The sequence below is a fragment of the Trematomus bernacchii genome, unplaced genomic scaffold, assembly GCF_902827165.1.
Source record: "Trematomus bernacchii unplaced genomic scaffold, fTreBer1.1, whole genome shotgun sequence".
Lineage (NCBI taxonomy): Eukaryota > Metazoa > Chordata > Actinopteri > Perciformes > Nototheniidae > Trematomus > Trematomus bernacchii.
Window position 1 is genome coordinate 453,721 of NW_022987542.1, and position 24,601 is coordinate 478,321.

The 24,601-nt window shown below is 41.8% G+C and overlaps 1 protein-coding gene across 1 annotated transcript in view; it reads left to right on the forward strand.

Annotated features, from left to right (window-relative positions):
- Positions 1-24,601, forward strand: part of LOC117476210 (NACHT, LRR and PYD domains-containing protein 3-like) — a 40,926-nt gene that overhangs the window by 4,925 nt on the left and 11,400 nt on the right. The window contains exons 6-16 of the mRNA XM_034122586.1: positions 79-252; positions 5,896-6,066; positions 8,656-8,826; positions 10,864-11,029; positions 11,286-11,298; positions 11,706-11,746; positions 15,212-15,258; positions 16,967-17,184; positions 18,735-18,994; positions 19,488-19,604; positions 19,724-19,865. Coding sequence (XP_033978477.1) covers positions 79-252; positions 5,896-6,066; positions 8,656-8,826; positions 10,864-11,029; positions 11,286-11,298; positions 11,706-11,746; positions 15,212-15,258; positions 16,967-17,184; positions 18,735-18,994; positions 19,488-19,604; positions 19,724-19,865 — 1,520 coding nt within the window. The remainder of the gene's footprint in view (positions 1-78; positions 253-5,895; positions 6,067-8,655; positions 8,827-10,863; positions 11,030-11,285; positions 11,299-11,705; positions 11,747-15,211; positions 15,259-16,966; positions 17,185-18,734; positions 18,995-19,487; positions 19,605-19,723; positions 19,866-24,601) is intronic.

A 24,601-nucleotide genomic window follows, 5' to 3' on the forward strand; every position in this document is an offset into this window, starting at 1 on the left:
CCATCAAATTCAGTAAGTTAATTAAACGTTTCCTCTGTTTTTAAACTAACACTTGTTGTAATATATGTGTTATTATAGACTTTCTGACTGTGGACTCTCAGAGACTGAATGTGAAGTCGTGGCCTCAGCTCTGAAGTCTGACTCCTCCCATCTGAGAGATCTGGACCTGAGTCAGAACTACCTGCAGGATTCAGGAGTGGAGCTGCTGTGTTCTGGACTAAAGAGTCCAAACTGCAGACTGGAGACTCTCAGGTCAGTTCACTGACTGCAGTTCATATAGATCTGTTTGTATTTATCATTTTCAGAATTTGCCTGAAGATATTTTAATGGTTTTATTTTTTTCTGTATTTCCAATGGAAATGGAATCCAAACTTTAAGAATAACAAAGATCAGAGAAGGTGAATGTGTGACGGAGAGTGTTTGAGCTTCCACAGACTCACTCTGTACTCCATGAGTCAGTGAAGATGCTGTCAGTACTGATGAGCTGTGAGGGAGATGAAGGACCCGGTGGAATCTAGGGGTTACCCCTAATTTCCACCGGGTCCGTCTGCGTCGCGTTACGGCCGCGTTACGGCCGCGTTACGGCCGCGTTACGGCCGCGTTACGGCTGCGCCGCGGCGTTCGCAAAGATCGCGGCCACTCTAGTCAATGGGTGCTATTCCACCACACGCGGCGCGTTACGGCTCAGAAGCGTCCCAGAAGCGTCTCGGCGCAGGGCTCCTCTAAAATTAGGATGAGTCCTATTTTTGACGCGACGCAGCCGTAACGTAATGTAGGGCAGGCAGGAAGTGGAACGGTCAGAGCATCCGGGCCAGGCTCCTTCTCCTCCCCCCATCCCCCCGTAGTCTTTCAAGTAGGAGAATAAATGTCAGCGTTCTCCTCCGGTTTACAGGCACTGTAAATTATATATATAGAATAGTTATGATGATGAATGCATTTGTTTATCACTAAAATACAGCAACACATCTTTGATTCATGTCGTTTATAACTGGAATATTACAGTTATTATTAACTGTGTCTGTAGTCTACAACACAACAAAATAGGAAATAACAACAATAAACACAATTTAAACAGACACAAAAATGAACCATTTAACTACGTAGCCTACTTACTTTCTTGTAGAAGTACAAATGTCCAGGATGCCCAAATCAATAACAAAACTGCGAGCCTGCATGCACGACGCTCCGCTTCTGAAACGCGCCCGGTGGGTTATGACGCGAGAGGAGGTCGGACCAAAACCGCGGCGCAGCCGTAACGCGACGCAGACGGACCCGGTGGAAACTAGGGGTTAGCCTTCCGTAGCATGGCGATGCTAACCGGCGATAGACCCGTTGTTCCCCGCGAGCTGAGGAGAAGGAGACGGGGACACCATGCTCGGGCAAAGCTGCGAGCCAGGAGGAGACGATACAGACCTGTCCTTACATCCATCATCATGGGGAATGTAAGATCTCTCCCTAACAAGATGTGGCGCTGACCCGACATCGGAGGGAGTATCGGAGAGTAGTATCCTGGTGTTTACTGAGACGTGGCTAACGGAGCTAACCCCGGACACTAATGCTACACTGGATGGTTTTCATCTGCTGCAGGCGGACAGGACGAGAGAGAGCGGTAAGGGGAAAGGAGGAGGGCTGGCTGTGTTTGTGAACGATAGATGGATCCAGGGCACATCACTATTCTGAAAAGTATGTTCATGTGTATGCACTCAGTACTTGGTTGGGCCTCCTTTTGCATGCATTACTGCATCAATGCGGCGTGGCATGGAGGCGATCAGCCTGTGGCTCTGCTGAGGTGTGATGGAAGCCCAGGGTGCTTTGATAGCGACCTTCAGCTCGTCTGCATTGTTGGCTCTCGTGTCTCTCATCTTCCTCTTGACAATACCCCATAGATTCTCTGTAGGGTTCAGGTCAGGTCAGTTTGCTGGCCAATCAAGCGCAGTAATTCCATGGTCACTAAACCAGGTCTTAGTACTGTTGGCAGTGTGGGCAGGTGCCAAGTCCTGCTGGAAAATGAAATCAGCATCTCCATAAAGCTCGTCAGAAGAAGGAGGCATGAAGTGCTCTAAAACGTCCTGGTAGACGGCTGCGTTGACTTTGGACTTGAGAAAACACAGAGGACCAACAGCAGCAGATGACATGGCTCCCCAAATCTTCACTGACTGTGGAAACTTCACACTGGACTTCAAGCAACTTGGATTGTGTGCCTCTCCACTCTTCCTCCAGACTCTGGACCTTGATTTCCAAATGAAATGCAAAATGTACTTTCATCTGAAAAGAGGACTTTGGACCACTGAGCAATAGACCATCTCTTTTTCTCCTTAGGTTCAGGAGTGGCTTGACACGAGGAAGGCTCAGTTGTAGCCCACGTCCTGGATAGGTCTGTGCGTGGTGGCTCTTGATGCACTGACTCCAGCCTCAGTCCACTCCTTGTGAAGCTCCCCCACATTTTTGAATGGCCTTTGCTGACAATCCTCTCAAGGCTGCGGTTATCCCTGTTGCTTGTGCACCTTTTCCTACCACACTTTTTCCTTCCACTCAACTTTCTATGAATATGCTTGGATACAGCACTCTGTGAACAGCCAGCTTCTCTAGCAGGCTTACCGTCCTTGTGGAGGGTGTCAATGACTGTCTTCTGGACAACTTTCAAGTTAGCAGTCTTCCCCATGATTGTGAAGCCTACTGAACCAGATTGAGAGACCATTTAAAGGCTCAGGAAACCTTAGCTGATTAGAGTGTGACACCGTGAGTCTACAATATTGAACTTTTTCACAATATTCTAATTTTCTGAGATACTGATTTTGGGGTTTTCATTAGCTGTAAGCCGTAATCACCAAGATTAAAACAAATAAAGCCTTGAAATATTTCACTTTGTGTGTAGTGAATCCATATAATATGAGTTTCACTTTTTGAATTTAATTAATGAAATAAATGAACTTTTCCACGATATTCTAATTTATTGAGATGCACCTGTAGAGCTGTTAGCCGTTAGCATGAGGCCCCATTATTTACCTCGAGAACTCTCACATGTTTTCCCCCCTCTGCCGATGCTGGCGAGGCATGTGACGTCATCAGCTCTACTAAGCAGACTGCAGACACAGCCCCCAAATGCTCTTCTCCTGATCTCTGGAAACTTCAGTCATGCCTCTCTCTCAAAAACTCTGCCCACTTTCAAACAATATGTTACCTTCACCACCAGAGACAATAAACCACTGGACCTACTGTACGCCAACACCAAGGATGCATACAGCTCATCCCCCCTTCCTCCCCTGGGCAGATCAGGGGCCTCATTTATAAAGGGATATACGCTCAAAAAATGGCGTACGCCAGTTTCTACGCAATGTTTGTGATTTATAAAATACTAACTTGAACTAACGCAAACTCTAACCCATGCGTACGCACTAAGCACAACAACGGGAGAGACGAGAAACTGCGACACCGTTGGCAGAAGGAAGAATGGAGAGAAATATGTGGAAATAATACCATAAATAAAATGTTACCTCATTTATCAAATATGAAGAATTCATTTTCAAACATTGATTAAAGCCAATCTTAAAATGATTAAACAAACGCCTGTTTGAGACTCCTCAGTGCACACAAAAACATAACTTGGAGAAATAAATAAATACGGAAATGTTATTTAAAACCACCTCGAATATGTTGTGTTCATGTTATGAAATGTTTTCTCATAAATGATGCGGTAAGCAGGGGGACAGAATTACGTCTAAACTGACGCCGTTTTGCATTTCTATAGGTTGTAGATACGAGCATGGTTTTATATACTATCACGTTTAATCGTGTTTTATGCCGTTTGCCAAGACTTGATAAGTCGCTCGTAAAACACAGGAGGTATGGAAACTAAGAACACCATATGTGGTAAATTGTACAGCTAATATAACACAACACATTAGTTGTATTTCCTTTAACTGGTGGATTATGGATATATAGTTGCTGATCGACAGCTGGAACACAAACCACCAAATACAACAAAATAATTCAGATCCAGTCGTCATGACTACACTCCGGAGGGATTCCCCAATCATTTCTTACAGTTTCTCATCAAGTGGGTGTCTCCTGTCCCCGGGACAAACACACTGCCTGAGGAAGGCTATGTGTATTTGTTTTGTCATTAACTTTTTTCGGACCACTTATTTATTTATTTTGGTGACGATCCGACCTCCATGCTGCTACTCTGGTTCAAACTGCATCCACCAAACAATATGATTTATCTCCACCTCCCCACAATAACCTAAATCTGACACGGTGTGAGATGTCTTTTTTAGCTGTTCTGTCCTCATTTCCTGCGATCTTCTTCATGCAGTCAGTCAGAATGAATGAATGAATGAATGGGTGTTTCTTTGACTATTTATAGGCAAATATGGCGTTACGAGTCGATTGTGATTTATAAAGGGAAACAGGCGTAGGAAGTGCCGTACGCACTTCCCTCGCCGGTACGCAATGTTTTGTGAATCGGAAAATGTCGGAAAATGTCTGTACCTATTTTTTTGCTTTGTACTACGTAAGCAACCTTCTCACGTCAATCCTACGCAAGGCGTTATAAATGAGGCCCCTGGTCACAACCTGGTTCACCTCCTGCCTGTGGATCAACCTCTGGTCTACAGACAGCCGGTGCCCACACGCACCGTGAAGAAGTGGTCTGAGCTCACAGACACCTCTCACACCAGCTCCTGTTTCTTCCCCCCCCCCCCCCCCCACCCGCTGACGACACCTCACAACCAACCAGGTGAGGAGGGAGCTGCAGAAGTGTAAAGGTCACACCAAACTGACACCAAAGAACACGTCCCGACAGACCCGACTGTTGTGTCGCCTCACGTCTCCTGCGTCTTGGCCAAAAAGTCGCACTGGAACACACCGCAAAGACTTCAGCTGACGGCCAAGTAGCACATACGCACTGCGCATGCGTGAGTGGCAATAACTCTCCTTACCAGCAGGCGGCGGTAGTGTGTATTCGTCATTCAAAAGAGGCAACCGGAAGACAGACTGCGTGATATATACAAACTTCAGATCTCTGAAGCAGAAATAAACTATTTAAGCATTGTGGCTGGCAACCTTGAAGTACTGCTGCTACCATATTCCATGCATCAGTAATTATAATCCAAGATGATATTAATATACAACATCATCACACTGACAGGCAAATGATGACATCGTTACAAATGAGTGAACTGTCTGTTGAGGTTTCATTTTCCAGGGTCCTGTCCGTTAAATACTTGAAGAAGCTATTGTCCACCTCATGCAGGAAGTGTGGCAGCAAATTACGTGGCAACTGAGTTTCAGTTTCTTCATTCCAGATCGCCATGATGTAAAATAAATGTTTCTGCTGCTGGGATGTTACATGAATGTATAAATAATAATAACACCATGTAACCATGACAATAGTTTCTGAAAGGCTAAACAACAACAAAGTATATCAAGTGTAGTTCACTGTCTGTGGCAGAGCAATGATGATCTTTACATTAAAATAACAAGAAAAACCCTACACTGCATAATTCACTCTGAACCTTTAAAACACCTGAAATACATTTTATATTCTCCATCCTGCTTTTAAAAATAAATTATAAAGAGAATATATGAGTAGAATTGTTTTATATTTCTGTTAAAACTATCAACCACTAAGAAATGATTTCAGTTTGTTCTGTTTCCAACATGTTCCTGGATCTACATGATGTTTACACTGACTGAATAGTTTAAACTGAAGTAGCAGCACGTTGTCTTTAATATTAATGAGAGCTCTTTTCCTCTCTCTGTATCTCACAGTTTTTAACCTGTTAGGAGTTTCCACTTTCTAAACTTCTTCAGCTCTGAACAGATTATTAAACCTGGAGTTATTTCAAACAGGAACATTGTTTTCTAAAGTTACATCATGTTTTCTTTATTCAGACTGAGTAACTGCAGGTTGTCAGAGATCAGCTGTTCTGCTCTGGCCTCAGCTCTGAAGTCCAACATCCATCTGAAAGATCTGGACCTGAGTCAGAACGATCTGAAGGATTCAGGAGTGAAGCTGCTGAGAGATCTTCTGGAGAGTCCAGACTGCAGACTGGAGACTCTCAGGTCAGTTCTCCATCTTTAACTTCTGTGCTGAGATGAATATGTGAGAGTTGTGTTGACTCTGAGCTGCAGACATCAGGCTGATATCACTCTGATCCTCACTGAGCATCTTAACCCTCTACAGTCTCAGCCCTTTGTTCACATTGTTGGTGTCCTGGTCTGCTTCAGTGAGAATGCTTGTAAAGCCTCAGCCCTGCACTGCACTCATGTTATACACATCTTTCTTTTTAAGACAAACTAAGCTGTCAGGATGTTTCTGCTGCAGAGATGTTACATTAATGTGTACATAATAACAACAACATGTGACCATGTACAAGCCTCAGAAAGACTAAACAACAACAAACTATAACAAGTGTAGTTCACTGTCTGTGGCAGAGCACTGATGATCTTTACATTAAAATAACAAGAAAAACCCTACACTGCATAATTCACTCTGAACCTTAAACAGGATTCGTACGGGTGCTGAAAATCCTTGAAAATGCTTGAAATTGTACGAGGTGTTTTCAAGGTTTGAAAAGTGCTTGAATTTTGGGAATGGTGCTTGAATTTGGGATAAAGTGCTTGAAATTGTAAATGCTTTACTTCGCTTTTTAGATTAAAAGAAAATAAAGAAGTCTGAGCGCGCTTAATTGCTTCGCTTTTACATAAAACAGCTCCGCTCCGGCCTTCCCGCGCAATGCGCGTGACCGGCAAGTGTTTTTGTTACGTGTGTGACCTGGGCATTCTGATGAGAGTGATAGATGACAGTATGCCAGGAGGTTGCCGTTTCAACGAGCGTTGGCTAGCAGAAGACAAATACAAGCCATGGCTAAGACGAGGGTCAAGCGAAGCCCAAGAGTAGCCTCCTGCAAAGTGTGCAACAATAACGATGCGAGAGTCTGCGCTGACGAGCCACACACCACACGAAAGGTACGCCGTAGTAGAGCATTTTAGATTAGGCTATCGTTGCATGTAAAATACATGACACTTTTCTCTGTGCGCGGTACAACAAGCTCGCCAAAATGGCTTCACTAGTCTGGCAGTATTTTAAGTGTCCGAAAATGACAATAAAATAGCGGTATGCAACGTGTGTGTGAAGCAGAAATCCTGCAGCTCCACCCGCTGTGACGGACCGGTGAGCGGAGCAGAACACACATTAAGAGTTAGACCTAACACACTTAGCTATTTTATCTACCTCTGGAACAAGCTAAACTAGTTATACATATATTTATTCTTCACTGTCGGGTCACTCATTACAGGATCAGTGAGCTGCAGGAGATACTGACGGGCTGTCAGGAGAGAGAGAGAGGGGGAGAGGGAAAGAGAGCGATATCGGTATCGGCCGATACTGATTCCGGCGATCGGCCCCAAAATTGGCGATCGGAGCATCCCTAATAATTGTATATGATATGTTTTATAATGATTGATCATGAAAGTGTTCTCAAAGCTGGTAAAGGTGCAGCTAGTTTGAATGACTTTGTATACTGCAGGGTAGCTTGTGAATTTACTCCAGGTGGAACTAAAGTCTGATTTAACACTTGATTATATTTCACATCATTCATCCACATCTGTGAAGTAACTAAAGGTATTAAATACATGTAGTGGAGTAAAAGTACACCATTTACCTCTGACTTGTGTTTACTGCCAACCTAAAAGTACCTCAAAAATAGTAATCAATAATATATTGAAAAGTTATTTGGCTGATTGTTTTATATTGGCTCAGCCAGGTCTACGTACAGATGGGTCACTCATTTTGAAATATTAAACTTAGTTTTCTTTTCTAACATTTTTAATTGTTCATCCTCATGTAGAATGCTATTATGAAACACACATTTGGTTGTTTATAGCATAAAGAACATCTGATTTAATGTGAGGTAGGGAAATAATCATTTGAGTATAAGTATGTGTATATAAATATGTAATTTACAACAGCTGTAAGATGCTTGAAAAGCTTGAAAATGCACCTTGAAAATGCTTGAAAAGTGCTTGAATTTGACTTTGGAAAAGGTGTAAGAACCCTGCTTAAAACACCTGAAATACATTTTATATTCTCCATCCTGCTTTTAGAAAATAAATTATAAAAAAATATAGAAATACAAAAAATATTTCTGTTAAAATGATCAAACAAGTATTTTCAGTTGTTGCTGTTTCCAACATGTTCCTGAAGCTACATGATGCTTTACTGACTGAATAGTTTACACTGAAGAAGCTGTGATTTGATGACTCCACTATTCCTAAAATACATATTCTGCATGTTTTTCTTCACATTTCAAATTCATCCTGATTTGTGTTCTTTGTAAACGTTGTGATCTTGAGTTGAATCAGTTTCTGTGGTTTGTGTTGGTCTGCATGATTATTAAACCTTGAATTGTTTCCAACATGTTCCTGGATCTACATGATGTTTACACTGACTGAATACTTTAAACTGAAGTAGCAGCACGTTGTCTTTAATATTAATGAGAGCTCTTTTCCTCTTTCTGTATCTCACAGTTTTTAACCTGTTTGGAGTTTCCACTTTCTAAACTTCTTCAGCTCTGAACAGATTATTAAACCTGGAGTTATTTCAAACAGGAACATTGTTTTCTAAAGTTACATCATGTGTTCTTTATTCAGTCTGAGGTGGTGCAGTTTGTCAGAGATCAGCTGTTCTGCTCTGGCCTCAGCTCTGAAGTCCAACATCCATCTGAGAGATCTGGACCTGAGTTGCAACGATCTGCAGGATTCAGGAGTGAAGCTGCTGAGAGATCTTCTGGAGAGTCCAGACTGCAGACTGGAGACTCTCAGGTCAGTTCTCCATCTTTAACTTCTGTGCTGAGATGAATATGTGAGAGTTGTGTTGACTCTGAGCTGCAGACATCAGGCTGATATCACTCTGATCCTCACTGAGCATCTTAACCCTCTACAGTCTCAGCCCTTTGTTCATATTGTTGGTGTCCAGAGGCCTGTACTACGAAGCAGGATTTTCGCTTAGCCGGCTGACTTCAGGGAAAACCTAACCTCCTCGGGAGGAGGTTAGGTTGCAGGCTAAGAGATCAACTCAGTGAAAGCACTGCCTGCTGACCAATCAGAGCTCCGTGTGCGGAGTTTAAAGCTATCAAGTCATATTACAGGATAGAGGAAATACAGAAAAACTGCCGTTGCAGGAAAGAGGGCCGGCAAAAATCAACTGACTGTGTGAACGTGAACATTAATAGAATATCCCCTCCCATCTTCAGAGCAATCTGACTATTATAACATTAGCGTTAAGAAAGCTTACTTAAATATCTGCCACAACATAAGTAACCGGATCAGAGTAACATTAAGTACAGTCCGCGGCACTGTGAGTGCAGACGTCGATGTGTCCCATTATCATTCATATCATATCACATCATAATGTATCATATATTTCCTTATCTGAGTCAGCTGAGCCGTATCTGGCCGTGCAACACTCACAGTGTCACATACTGTATGCAGAAGTATTATTTTAAGCAACACATTAAGTTGACGAAACACTCGAGTCAAATGTAATTAAAGTCAGATCGTGTCTTAGACGGGGCAGTGATTTCATAAACCTGTTAATGTACGCATTCAAACACTTTTTCTGTTACCAGCTGTATTCACCTTGCAGGTGCAGCTATGTGGCTTTGATCCTGGATAAAGTGTTTAAGTCATGGATGTTTAAAGTTTAACTTCTTCATATTTGACTAATATTAAAGTTCACTTTTCATTCAGGAAGTATGACGCTGCGCTGTCAGTACGCTTCTCCATGTTTGAGATTGGTCGAATGCTCCAGATACCACCCCTTTCATGTGAACGCGCACCTAACTAGATAGGACACGGCTGGCTTGAGCGATCCACTTGATAACCAGCGTCGTAGTACAGTTTAGCGAGAGCGCGTATGTTTTGGATTGGGCCAACCGGCTAACTCAAACATATCCAGGTTAAGTTGAACCAGCTTCGTAGTACAGGCTTCTGGTCTGCTTCAGTGAGAATGCTTGTAAAGCCTCAGCCCTGCACTGCACTCATGTTATACACATCTTTCTTTTTAAGACAAACTAAGCTGTCAGGATGTTTCTGCTGCAGAGATGTTACATTAATGTGTACATAATAACAACAACATGTGACCATGTACAAGCCTCAGAAAGACTAAACAACAACAAACTATATCAAGTGTAGTTCACTGTCTGTGGCAGAGCACTGATGATCTGTACATTAACTTAACAAGAACAATCCTACACTGCATAATTCACTCTGAACCTTTAAACACCTGAAATACATCTTATATTCTCCATCCTGCTTTTATAATATAAATTATAAAAAAATACAGAAATACAAAAAATATTTCTGTTAAAATGATCAAACAAGTATTTCCAGTTGTTCTGTTTCCAACATGTTCCTGAAGCTACATGATGCTTTACTGACTGAATAGTTTACACTGAAGAAGCTGTGATTTGATGACTCCACTGTTCCTAAAATACATATTCTGCATGTTTTTCTTCACATTTCAAATTCATCCTGATTTGTGATCTTTGTAAACGTTGTGATCTTGAGTTGAATCAGTTTCTGTGGTTTGTGTTGGTCTGCATGATTATTAAACCTTGAATTGTTTCCAACATGTTCCTGGATCTACATGATGTTTACACTGACTGAATACTTTAAACTGAAGTAGCAGCACGTTGTCTTTAATATTAATGAGAGCTCTTTTCCTCTTTCTCACAGTTTTTAACCTGTTTAGAGTTTCCACTTTCTAAACTTCTTAATCTCTGAACAGATTATTAAACCTGGAGTTATTTCAAACAGGAACATTGTTTTCTAAAGTTACATCATGTTTTCTTTATTCAGACTGTGGGGCTGCAGGTTGTCAGAGATCAGCTGTTCTGCTCTGGCCTCAGCTCTGAAGTCCAACATCCATCTGAGAAATCTGGACCTGAGTTACAACGATCTGCAGGATTCAGGAGAGAAGCTGCTGAGAGATCTTCTGGAGAGTCCAGACTGCAGACTGGAGACCCTCAGGTCAGTAAGGGGTCTCTGCTGGTTCAGCAGTATTGTATGAAACACAGGGAGGTGTTTCTCTCACTGGGGAATCACAACAGATCAGTGATGTTACCCACTGACTGCAGGCTCTCTCATTCTTCCATCAAATATATATTGTAATCTGAAAATGCAAAGCCACATTTAGTTAGTAATCTACTTTCTAACAGACATATAGGATTTTACAGAAGAGTGGAAAAGGTTCTCTGTTTTGTTTCCTGTCATGTTTTTAGTTTCTAATGACTGGTTACTTCCTGTAATGCAGCTGAGAGCTGTGGCAGTCAGTCGTAGCGTTTGCAGAGAAGATATGATGGGATGTAAAGCATGAGATCAGGACTCTGAAGCTGACTCAAAGAACAAACACTTATTTTAAACTGGATCTAAAACTGTTGGATTGTGTTCATCCCTACAGGATCAGAGATGATGAGACGATCAGAGCCAAGATCCAGAAGACCTGTGAGTACTGAAACCATATCCTCCATTCATCAAGATATTGTTCATTCAATCTGATCTTAAAAGGTCTTGATAGAACAACAACAATATATTTTAATTCCATTTTGTTGAAGCTCTCTCAATCATTTTGGCTGCTAATGTTTCTCTTTGTTCAAGTTTAATTATTATTATTTTTCTGTGTCACCTCTTCTCTCCATCAGGTGACTCCGATGTGAAACAGGAAGTGAAGACAGACAGAGAGGTGAGAGAGGAGCAGTTGAACAGAGAGAAGTATATTTATTTCACCACTGAATTAAAATATAATTGTTAGGGCTGTCAAGTTAAACAATAGAGCGCTCGTAATTGATCTAGAAACCTTAATGAGTCAAAAGAAAATCGGATGAACAAGTTCGTACATTTGTATTTACCGGAGAAATAGGAGATATTCCTGTCGACTATTGTCTGAGTTTATCTTTCAACTTAAAAACAATTCATAATGAAGGCTTTATAAAGACTGACATCATAAAGACATGTCGATGTATGTATTAAAATTGTTGTTATTGAGAAATGCAAGCCTACATAACCGCTGAGCGCTGTCAGGGATGAAGAGCAATTTGCACTGCAGCTGCTGAGCTTAAATAAAATAATTTTAAATATTTAAATAATAAAATTATAAAATGCAATAACGTGCTTTAACCAGTAGGTGTCCCTTTCTATCAGCTGTGCACCGTTATGGTGTAAATACAGCCTATCTACCAATTGGATCAAATATAAAAGTCAGCCGAATTAGTGTTGATACTGCAAGGAGACGTATTGTGTGAAAAGAAATGTAAGATGTTGTTTAATTGCTGATATATTTAAGATCCACTTCAAGTTTTCAGTTTTGGCGGCAGTTCCTGTTTGTCCAGAAGTCTTCTCATCAGGGCTCTATAAATAGAGTTAACTACGGCAGATATGTCATATTTAATGCAGCCGAAACGTGTATTACAATGCCGTCATGTGATGACTTTCAAAGAGAAAAGCAAGCACACTCGGAATAAAGTATTATTTTATTTTTGTATACAGTCTATGGTTGCTACAAAGGATTGTGGGTAATGTAATGTCTTCGGCCATCCAAAACTCATAGAAAACGACTTGTTTCTCAGAATTGAAGGGGAAAACGTGACAAAAGCATTGCACACTAAAACCTATCAATGTCGTTTAATTAACAAGGATAATCTGGTGTTTTTGAGTTGATGAGTAGTGGAGATATCACTGTCAAATCAATCGACAGTAAGGGGAATACTTACTTCCGGGTGTACAATTCTCCGTTATCCAATGGGAGTGGACGCTCACATTGCCTTTAACAGCCTCCGACACAAACGAATGCCGTGCTTCCCTAAGCGTCAAATACCGCCGCCGATGGGAATACATTGCAATCAGTTGAAAGCTCTTTGCGTCCGTTTATGAAGCTGAAGGAGCCTCGGAGCGTCCCAACTGCACGCCACGGGACCCTGACCAAGCGTCGCTCCTGGACGCTTAGGGAGTGAGAGTGTGTTGAGGTGAGAAACACTGTGCAATGGTTGCAACAGAATCGATGAAGTAGTGGTTTAAAACTTCAGCTACGTCAGCTGGATTGTTTATAAGCTTTCCATTGTCTTTAAGTTCAAGCTGTTTTCTTTCCCTATATTTATTTCCAGTGAATAGTTATGACTGTTTCCAGATCATTTTAGAATTACCCCCTGCCTTGTCTATTATAATCTAGAAGAAGTCTGCCTTAGCCTTCCGTAACTTCTTAATGACTTTGTTCCTCAGCATAGCAAAGTGATGCCTGTCATGGCTTGATTTAGTTTTGATGGATTTGTTTTAGGACTAGATCACGTTCATTCATTAGTTTTAAGATATCCTCATTTATCCAAGGGACAGTGTTTTTCTTATTTTTTTGCTTGAATTTGCAATTGAAATCTCTGATAGTCCTCTCTAATGTTTTTGAGAACATTTGACTGTCTTCTTCGTGGTCTATTCCCAGCAAAAGATCATCCCATTTAATATGTTGAACAGCATTTATAAAGGTCTCATATTTGTTTTTGGGAATACCATAAGAATCATTTTTCCTGAATGAAGGGCTACATCGCCTCTTTGTTAGGTTCCTGGCGACTAAAATCATATTGTGGTCAGAGAGAGCAGTTAACATATTAAAATATTTAAAGATTCTCTCTGGTTTGTTACAAAAAATGAGATCAATTTGTGTCCTGGTGATTCTTGTAGGTCCATTGATCAGTTGCACAAGGTCAAAGTTATCGGTTATCTGTTTAAGAGTCTTCTAGCAGATTTATCCTCCCAGTTGTTGAAATCTTCCATTATAATAACTTCTTTGTTAAAATTACATTATAAAACGGACAAGTAAAATCAAGCAATCTGATTGGTTCTTAGCCGTGGTATACTGAGCGTATACCACGGGTAGAATTGTAAGTTACTTTTCACAACAACTCAGTATCCCTCCGCGTCTGAGATAAACAGTATACAGTTGGGCTGAAAAGCAAACTGCTTGCAGTTTGCTTTTCAAACTGGAACAAGAAAGCAGCGGAGAAGTAACGGAGCAGAAACCCTCCTTTTTACGCAGCGGTCCAGACATAGACATCAAACGGCAAAAACATATTCAGTGTGCAGTTCCTTTGGCATTAGGGCAGGGATATTTAGATACTTTCCAAGGTTTGACATAATGAATTGTGCTACTTTTAAAGCGAGCAACGATGTTTTCAAATCTGTAATCAAAAAGGTCCGCAAAAACATTTAAGATTAACTTCGACCTCCGGGAGGGGGGGGGGGTGGTGTCTTACTATGGAGGAGTGGATTGAGGAGTGCCTATCTCCAGAACAAAAAGCACCTAAACGACGACATGTAGAGCTACGTGAAGAGCAGGTCGACCAACTGGAAAAGTATCACCATTCAAAAGCTTTCTGATGCGGGTCTTGAAACAAAGCAGAGAAATGATGACCGTTAGTGGCCACAGGTGCGAAAGCTCTCTCCAGAGCTACTGGAAGCCGAATCTCGGGGACCGGAGAAAGTGGAGCAATATTCTCGCCACGCCAAGCAACAGCCTAGAACAACCTCAGCCTATACAAGTAACCACGTAAGCCATGCTACTGATGCTGGACAGTTTTTCAGTGGGTGCACAATAAACGGCAACATACACATTAATGTAAATAAATAGCCAAATAATGGATCAACGCTCTCTGTCTAATATGTTCGCTAGCTGTTGTTAGTGTTGTTGCATAGCAACCACCTCGCACTATGTTTTGTGCAGAAGGTAACGGACGGACTATTTTATTTTGAACATCATTATTTAATAATAACAACTATTTAAATTAGAGTGTGTATTTTTCATTCATATTGCCACACTTGGTAACCGTTTTATAAAAGCAATAGCTCACTTCAGGCCGTGATATATGCTCATTATATCACAGCTAAGGGGGTTGTCGACCCTCCGCTTCGCGTCGGGCCGAACCACGCCCCTTAGCTGTGATATAATGAGCATATACCACGGCCTGTCGTGAGCTATTGCTTAATTATATAATGAATAATTTCCTAAAATTCTCATAAAAAAGATTGTTTGAAGAAAGAGGCCGATACAGACTCATTTGCATTTTTCAAATTGGTCGGAATATGTTCTGGAATTGTGGTTTGGTTTCATGAAGCTAGAACTTAACTTGATTTATATTAAAATAACTAACTTTGTTTGTTCCAGCCTCCTGAATCCTTCTCACCTGAACACACAACTGAGTCTTCATACAGGTAATCCCATAACATGACCAAACATTATTTAAACACATTACAAATATATATAAATGTTTTTGTGTTTGATTTCATGTCTTTCACCTTGAGGTATTGCATCTCTTTCCAACAGACATAAATCAAATAATGCCTCTGTGTGTAGGAAGGATTGTTTTCTTGTACCAGTCTAGATCCTTGCTGGACTAGACATTTTGTTAATTTAATGAAAAGTTGTGTACACACATCCTGATGCATGTGGACACATCTTCAGTGATGTTCCTGTAATCATCTGGGGCCTCATTTATAAAGGGATATACACTCAAAAAATGGCGTACGCCAGTTTCTACGCAATGTTTGCGATTTATGAAATACTAACTTGACGGGAAAATGTGCTGTCCTCCACGCAAACTCTAACCCATGCGTACGCACTAAGCACAAAAACGGGAGAGACGAGAAACTGCGACACCGTTGGCAGAAGAAAGAATGGAGAGAAATATGTGGAAATAATACCATATATAAAATGTTACCTCTCATTTATCAAATATGAAGAATTCATTTTCAAATGATTAAAGCCAATCTTAAAATGATTAAACAAACGCCTGTTTGAGACTCCTCAGTGCTCACAAAAACATAACTTGGAGAAATAAATAAATACGGATATGCTATTTAAAACCACCTCGAATATGTTGTGTTCATGTTATGAAATGTTTTCTCATAAATGATGCGGTAAGCAGGAGGACAGAATTACGTCTAAACTGACGCCGTTTTGCATTTCTATAGGTTGTAGATACGAGCATGGTTTTATATACTATCACGTTTAATCGTGTTTTATGCCGTTTGCCAAGACTTGATAAGTCGCTCGTAAAACACAGGAGGTATGGATAAGAACACCATATGTGGTAAATTGTACAGCTAATATAACACAACACATTGTATTTCCTTTAACTGGTGGATTATGGATATATAGTTGCTGATCGACAGCTGGAACACAAACCACCAAATACAACAAAGATAATTCAGATCCAGTCGTCATGACTACACTCCGGAGGGATTCCCCGATCCTTACAGTTTCTCATCAAGGGGGGGGGTCTCCTGTCCCCGGGACAAACACACTGCCTGAGGAAGGTTATGTGTCTTTTTTTTGTCATTAACTTTTTTCGGACCACTTATTTATTTATTTTAGTGACGATCCGACCTCCATGCTGCTACTCTGGTTCAAACTGCATCCACCAAACAATATGATTTATCTCCACCTCCCCAAAATAACCTAAATCTGACACGGTGTGAGATGTCTTTTTTAGCTGTTCTGTCGTCATTTCCTGCGATCTTCTTCATGCAGTCAGTCAAAATGAATATTAATACGGGGCGTTTCTTTGACTATTTATAGGCAAATATGGGCGTTACGTGAAGCCCGCAAAAGCTGCGCCGCATTTCGAGTTGATTGTGATTTATAAAGGGAAACCGGCGTAGGATGTGCCGTACGCAAGTCCTGTGCCGGTACGCAGTCTTTTATGAATCGGAAAGTGTCGGTGCCTATTTATTTGCTTTGTCCTACGTAAGCAACCTTCCCACGCCAATCCTACGCAAGGCTTTATAAATGAGGCCCCTGGTGTTTCAGATCTTTCAACAAACCCTCCTCCAGGTCAGATCCAGCTGGATGAACACCTGTCAGTCAGAACACAGGCCAGTGAAGGCTTGTTGTAGTAACTTGTCCCCCGTGTGTCTACAGGTTCAGGTGTCCTGGTCCAGGTGAGTTCCAGTGTGCTTCGACTGGCCTGGTGTTCGTCATGGCTCAGGAGGCAGAGCTTCTGTACAGGACGGTCCCTTGGGAGGAGAGCCTCCTCCAATCAGCTGACAAGCAGGCAGCAGGGCCGCTGTTCAACGTGAAGAGTTCTGTTGAAGCTGCCGTCGTCCAGCTCCACCTGCCACACAGTGAGACAGAGGATGGTAAAGACATCTAGTGTTAACAAATATACACTTATATAATGAGTAGCACCTTATACCATCCACTAGAGTTCAAAGGTTATGAAGCAGCTTTATTAAACTAGTTTAACAAAGATAGCAACAGTATAATGCAGACACCAAATCTGTCCTTTACATTCAAATAGTTGTGTCCCCAAAAGAAGAAGAAAGAAATTATAAAACGTCCATTTAGTCGATGTGTTTCATGACATCATTGATCATTATTGAAGCAGACGATGCAATGCAGCTCTAAATACTGAGTTGGATTGTCTTTGGGCCCTCTGCAGTCTCCTCTCTGTAATATTAAAGAGATTTAAACTGATTGGTCAGTCCACAGCATGCTCAGCTGCTAACAGTGCTAACTCAACGCTAACTCTCTGTTACTGTTGTGATGCTAAGCTAGCAGTTTGAATGATTCTTACTTAGTTATCCATCTGTTGCTCTTTCTGCTCTTTACATTGTCAGTCTGGCTGAACCATGAACAAAACAAAACAACAGACAACAACATTTATAAGTTAGACTTTCTACGTCCTGAAAGCTTTAAACTCTTCACACATCTAGAGAGTTACCCCTAGATTCCACCGGGTCCGTCTGCGGCGCGTTACGGGCGCATTACGGCTGCGCCGCGGTGCTCGCGGCCACTCTAGTCAATGGGTGCTATTCCACCACACGCGGAGCGTTACGGCTCAGAAGCGGCTCGGCGCAGGGCTCCTCTAAAATTTGGATGAATCCTATTTTTGACGCGGCGCAGCCGTAACGTAAGGTCGGGCAGGCAGGAAGTGGAACGTTCAGAGTATATATAGCATATATATATATACACACACAAACTAATTTTGCAGACCCTATCCCTCCGTAGTCTTTCAAGTAGGAGGAGAAATGCCAGCGTTCTCCTCCGGTTTACAGGCACTGTGTAAATTATATATATAGAATAATTATGATGATGAATGCATTTTTTTACCACTAAAATACAGCAACACATCTTTGATTCATGTCGTTTATAACTGGAATAATACAGTTATTATTAACTTTGTCTGTACAAAGTAGCCTGTCCAGGAAATATGCCCAAATCAACAAAAACTGCGAGCCGGCAGGCAAGACGCTCCGCTTCTGAAATGCTTCTGAAACGCGTCTGGTAGGGTATGACGCCGGAGGAGGCCGGACCAAAACCGCGGCACAGCCGTGGCGCGACGCAGACGGACCCGGTGGAATCGAGGGGTCACTCAGACATGAGAGCGGACTCAGTCAAGCTGTTCTGGCTGCAGATTACAAACATCTCAGCAGTCTTGAAGATTAGAGAATAATGAATAAAGTTTATGCATAACAGCAAATGCTCACATCCAGAAAGATCACAGGGGGCAGATCAATAATGAAACATTAGAATAAAAGGTGGAGGATATAAACTGGAGCATCCTAGTGAGGCTCCAAAGTGAATGACTTTAGATGAACATTAGCTCTGAACTAAAGTGGTGAGACATTGAATATGATGAAGCTGTTTCAGCAGCAAAGCAACAGATGACCAGCTCTTTGCTCCACAGCGCTGCTCCTGGACGGCCTGTTGTCTGTCGTCCACATCACTGATGAAGGCCTGAGCATCTTGGAGCCGCTGGAGGTCACACACACTCACGTGGTGGTGAAGGTGCCTCACCTCTCTCTCTTTGGCCTTACCATCGATACATTGAAAAGGCTTTTAAAGAAGCGGATAATGGGTCAAATTCTGCTGTTCCTTCGACCCCTGGTCAGAGAGGAGCAAATACTGGATGTACATCTGCTGCAGAACAACGTCTCTGAGGAGGAGGTAAAGTGCTCACCATCAGACTAAACTCTGGTTTTAAACCACAGCTGTTTCCACACACACTGCTCCTCTTCTCAAACCTTCTCGTGCTGGGAGAAGATTAAGATCTGAACTGTAAATCTTCAGAATGATCTTTGGTTTGTTGTTTTGTATGATTCTCTCTCAGCATGTGTTACTGTCTGCTGATATAGCACAGTGTTCTTTAGCCTTTTCACTGCCATGCAACTTATGGTGATTATCTGCGCAGGAATTGGTAATGTTTTTAAAATGCATACATTTTTCTATTGCGTCAAGGTTTCCAGATTAATCGCGAGTGTCGGAGGTGTGGAATTTCATCCAACATTTGTTATCCTACACTCTAATTCATTTACTCACAATATGTCCTCATAATGTTATTCTTCATTGATAGTAATTCTTATCTCTCTGTAGAGCAGGTCTGTCAACATGTGTTGTTTGTAATGTGGTTTAAAGTGATCAAAATGTTCTGTTTCTGAAGGTTGCTGTCAAACAAGGAAGTGCTGTGAACATCCCAATCTCCTCCCACTGTGAGCTGGTTATTGATCACAGTTACAGTTTGCACTGTGAACCTGAGGGCTTCTTCATTCAGCCTGAGGTGAGTCACTGATGCTCCTCTAAAGAAACACAATGATCATTAACACACATGTATCTGCATGTGGATCCACAATCAGGAAAGAAACAGATAAACTTTTAACTTCTGCTTCTGGTTTTCAGAGTAAAACATTTGAATCCAGGTTTGGACCAAACTACCATCCGACATTTCAAGTTTCTCTGACGAAGAGCACAGAGAGAGTGGATTTGAAGGTCAAGGACCAAGATGGAAACGTAGTCTGGTCTTACCAGGTGCCACTGGAAGGTAAAGACTCCACCTGAGCTCAGACCCAGTGATAGACTGGATAACTCTAAAGCTCCATCTCAGAGCCTTTTCTATTAAAGGTTTTTGTTAATATTTGTTATGGCATGTGTCACACGTACCAATCAGTCTCTCGATGTCTGTATTTATTCCAGGCCAGAAAACACTGTCTCTCGCCCGTCTTTTGCATTTTTCAACACCCAGATGACCTTCATGTATTCTTTGTAGTACTTCCTGTTTCAATGCGCGTGGAATGACAATCCTGTGTTGTTTCAGTAATAGTCCATCAACGACACTCAGTTCACCTCTGATGTGGTAGAAGAGCGTACAGGAACCTACAGGCCATCCATTTAGCATATTTGCAATGACACACTGCAGCTCTGTGTCTTTTGCTGTTTCTTCAGCTATCTGTCTGGACTTTGTGTCTGATACAGGAAGAGCAGCAGACACCATGTTCACATGACTTCTCACATCCTCTTCAGTTGTACTCACATTATCCACTGTAGGTGCTCGTGAGAGAGCGTCAGCAAGTATCAGGTGCTTTCCAGGTGTGTAGATCCGCTCAAAGTCATATCTCTGCATCTTCATCATGAGACGCTGTATCCTTGGTGTCATTTCACTTAAATTCTTTTTAATGATGGATTCAAGTGGACGATGATCTGTCTCTACTGTGAATGAAGGTAGGCCATACATGTAGCTGTGGAACTTCTCCAAGCCATAAACCAGTCCCAGACATTCTTTTTCTATTTGAGCATATCTGCACTCAGTCTGTGTCATTGTGCTTAGGCCACTGGTTTCCAATGCTCGCCCTCAACTTGTAGGAGCACTGCGCCTATTCCATCCTTTGAAGCATCTGTTGAAACTTTAATCTTCTTTGTTGGGTCAAAGAATGTCAATACAGGTGCAGTTGTCAGTGTCTTTCTGAGTGTTTTCCACTCTTGCTCATGTTTGACTGTCCATTTAAACTCATTTTCTTTGTGCAGGAGCTCACGGATGCAAGATGTCTTTGCAGATAGGTTTGGAATAAATGTACCTATGAAGTTGACCATCCCCATAATGCGAAGTACACCTGTCTTGTCTGTGGGCCTTGGCATATGCTGGCTCTGATCTTTTCTTGGTCAGCTTGTATACCTTGTGCAGAGAGCTTGTCTCAGAGAAAGACAACTTCTTGAACTCCAAACTCGCATTTGCTCTTCTTAAGCTTGAGTCCATACTTGTGTATGCGCTCCAGTACTTTTTTCAGCCTCTCATTGTGTTCTTGTAGTGTAGAGCTCCACACAATGATGTCATCAAATTTCTCGAACACCATCCAGCCCCTCAATGATGTGCTCCATCGCTCTGTGAAATATTTCGGATGCTGAGATGATCCCAAAGGGCAGTCTGAGGAAGCAATATCTGCCAAATGGTGTATTAAAGGTGCAATATTTGGTTCATCCAGTTTCAGCTGCCAAAAGCCTTGAGACGCATCAAGCTTTGTGAAGAAGCTGGCACCTGCCATTTCACTTGTGATTTCCTCACGCTTGGGTATCTGATAATGTTCACGCTTGATGTTTTCATTAAGATCTTTTGGGTCCATGCACACTCTTAAATCACCACTTTTCTTCTTTACACAGACCATCGAGTTAACCCAGTCTGTTGGCTCCTCAACCTTTTTTATCACTCCGAGCATTGTCATTCTGTCGAGCTCTTTCTTTAAGCGATCTCTGAGTGGTGCTGGAACTCCTCTTGCAGCATGCACAACTGGCTGTGCATTTTCTTTGAGCTGGATTTTGTATGTGAAGGGCAACACACCAAAACCCTTAAACACATCTGCATAACTCTGTACTATACAATCAATAGAGTCATTTGGTGTACTCACAGCTGTGTTGATGCAATACACTCTCTTGACAAGTTCCAAATCTTCACATGCTTTATCACTCAGCAGTGAATCAAGTCCATCAGCGACAACAGAGAAAAGTAGGTGGTGCACTTTACCTTTTGAGGTTACCTTTAATATGCACACGCCCAAACTGCTGATTTCCTGTCCATTATAATATTTTAGTGCCTGTGTTCTTTTTTTAATTTGTGGCTTATCTTTCATTGCCTTGATGTCAGACAGGCTCATCAGGTTTGCTTTTGCACCAGCATCCAGTTTCACAGTTATTATTGTCCCGTTAATCATCAGTGGAGCTATCCATTTGTCTTTTCTGATAGCATTAACCTCTTTTTGCTCAGTTTCACAGTTCACCATGCCAACAAAAAATGTCTCACTTAAATCATCGTCTTCCACTATGTTTACAGACTTTCCTTTCTTCCTCTCTTTTCCTTTTGAGAAGCACTGCTTAGCAAAATGGTTCTTGCCCTGGCAATTAGAACATTGCTTACCAAATGCCGGACACTGTCGTGGTTTGTGCTTCGAGCCGCAGCGCTTACAGCTGAATGTCCCTTCTTCCGACCGCTGTGTAGGCCGCGTCTGTGCGCGCCATTTGTGTTGGCTGGAGACCGCACCAACTGCTGCGCCATCACTCACGTTAGCCGCGCCCGCCATCTCGCTGAAAGTCCTGACGTGCATTTGGGACAGCTCACTTGCATGGCAGATTGTTATAGCTGCTTCACATGTCACCTCCGTTTCCCTTAGCAGCCTTTCTCTGACCTTTTTATCCTCCACGCCAAAAACGATCTGGTCCCGTATCATGGAGTCCCTCAGCGTAGCAAAGTTGCATGACTGTGCTTTTAGCTTCAGGTCAGTCAGAAAGCTATCAAAAGGCTCATGCTGCTGCACACGTGAACGGAATACATATCTCTCATATGATTCGTTCTTTCTGGGAGAGCAGTGGGCATCACATTTCTCCAGCACTTTATCCAGTTTGTCTTTATCAGCCTGCTCTTCATACACAAAAGTAGTGTACACTTCTATCGCCTGTGGGCCTGCTATAGTTAGCAGTAGCGCTACCTTCCTAGCATCCGGCTTAGTTACCAGTCCCATGGCCGTGATGTAAAGCTGGAACTGCTGCTTGAAGGTCCGCCAGTTGCTGTCGACATTTCCCGAAAGTTTTAGCGTCTCCGGTGGCTTTAACCTGTTGAACCCCATCGACCCGCCCCCGGGCGGAAAAACGCATCATCTGCAGGAATCAGCGTCTGAGGGCTTCTTAATATTTAATAAACTATGAATGTTTTATATCCATGTAATGGGAAGAAACTCAGCTAACTGATCATTATTATATTTTTTTGCAAAAAAAAACACAAAGCTAACGCTAACGCTAACGCTGAATTAGCCACGAGCGAAAAAATGCTAACGGCGGTTGCACAGAAAACACGGTATAACACCCTTATTACTTATCGTAACTGCACATCCAACATATCGAATAGCATCGTGAGAAGACACAGAATCGATAGGTATCTAGATCATCACTCCATGATAAGAACTTGCGACTTTATAAACAAAAACAGACATCACAACACATGGCGCTAGGTAGCAAACACGGCATTACCTTCGTCGTTGTCTGATCAAAAGTGGTCTTCAATGGCATTAAAACGATAAAAACGCTGCTGAAGTTAATCCATAGGTTAATCCAATGTGTCTGTGTCCCTTTGAAATGATTTCTGATAATCCATAAGCAATAAAACTGCTTTTAAGTTTTCAGATTTCAGAGCGTGAGACAGGTTTCGCTTCAGGCAAACTGCATGTGCGTAGCCCCCACTTCACAATGGTAACGTTGGTGTGTATGTGAAAATTACCCTTCGATTATATTGGCTCAAACGGTTCAAAAGAGATGTCAATCATCAAAATCGACCCATGGGTTCCAGAGAAACGGCAAAAACGCCTATTTTCACCCTAATCACCTCAGAGGTGGGTGGTTTTTGCTAAATCTCTCTAAAAAGGTCAAATGTCACTTGTTTTGCATCAATCTTGATACAGGGTACTTATTATATGTTATACTTTGGATTCCTAAAGCTTTTAGTCTACTAACCCATCATCCAAGGGTAGTTTTCACTATAAGTAAAAAATAATTTTTGGACGGACACTATAATTTACAGTTTTTTACTATGTAAAATCTGAATTTTCTTTAAAATAAAAAACATCTATATTGTTCTGACACTTCTACATCTAACTCACAGGTTTATCATTACTTTGAGAAAAAAGATTATTAATTTAACCCTTTTAGAAGGGAAGATATGGTCATTTGTTCTGGGAATGTCATTTTCGAGCCTGAGACCTGAAAAACAGGGATGGGGTTTAACAGGTTAATGATTCCATGTCGCTTGTCACAACTCCTCACTTAATGTGTTTTTATTTTACTTCATAATTTACTCCTGGTACCATGTTTTGTTTGTTGGTCTATTAATGAACTGACTCGTGCTCCGTGCTAAAGTCTTAGGCTGCATCTCATGTCGATTAAATGGAATCCTTGCGTCTCTCACTTGCGTCGTTTCCCTGCGTTTAGTCCCTCCCACCAGGAAGCATGGAGAGACACAAGGAAACCACGAGAAGCAGGGAAATGAGTTTTAAGAGCAATGGGACGTCCTTTCCTCCGGAGCGTCACGTGAAGCGACGTCCGTTTGTGATGACGCTGCACAGCTGATCGTCTGACAGCAGCCAGCTCTTCACACACACCCCCGCCTCTGTTAGTACACATTTACTGACACAAACATTTGTATCATCTGTTGTAGACCCAAATACATTAAATAAAATAAGAACTCATTCTCAAAAAAGATAAACGCCATTCTTAAAATGTATAAACAAAAAAAGCGATCATGAA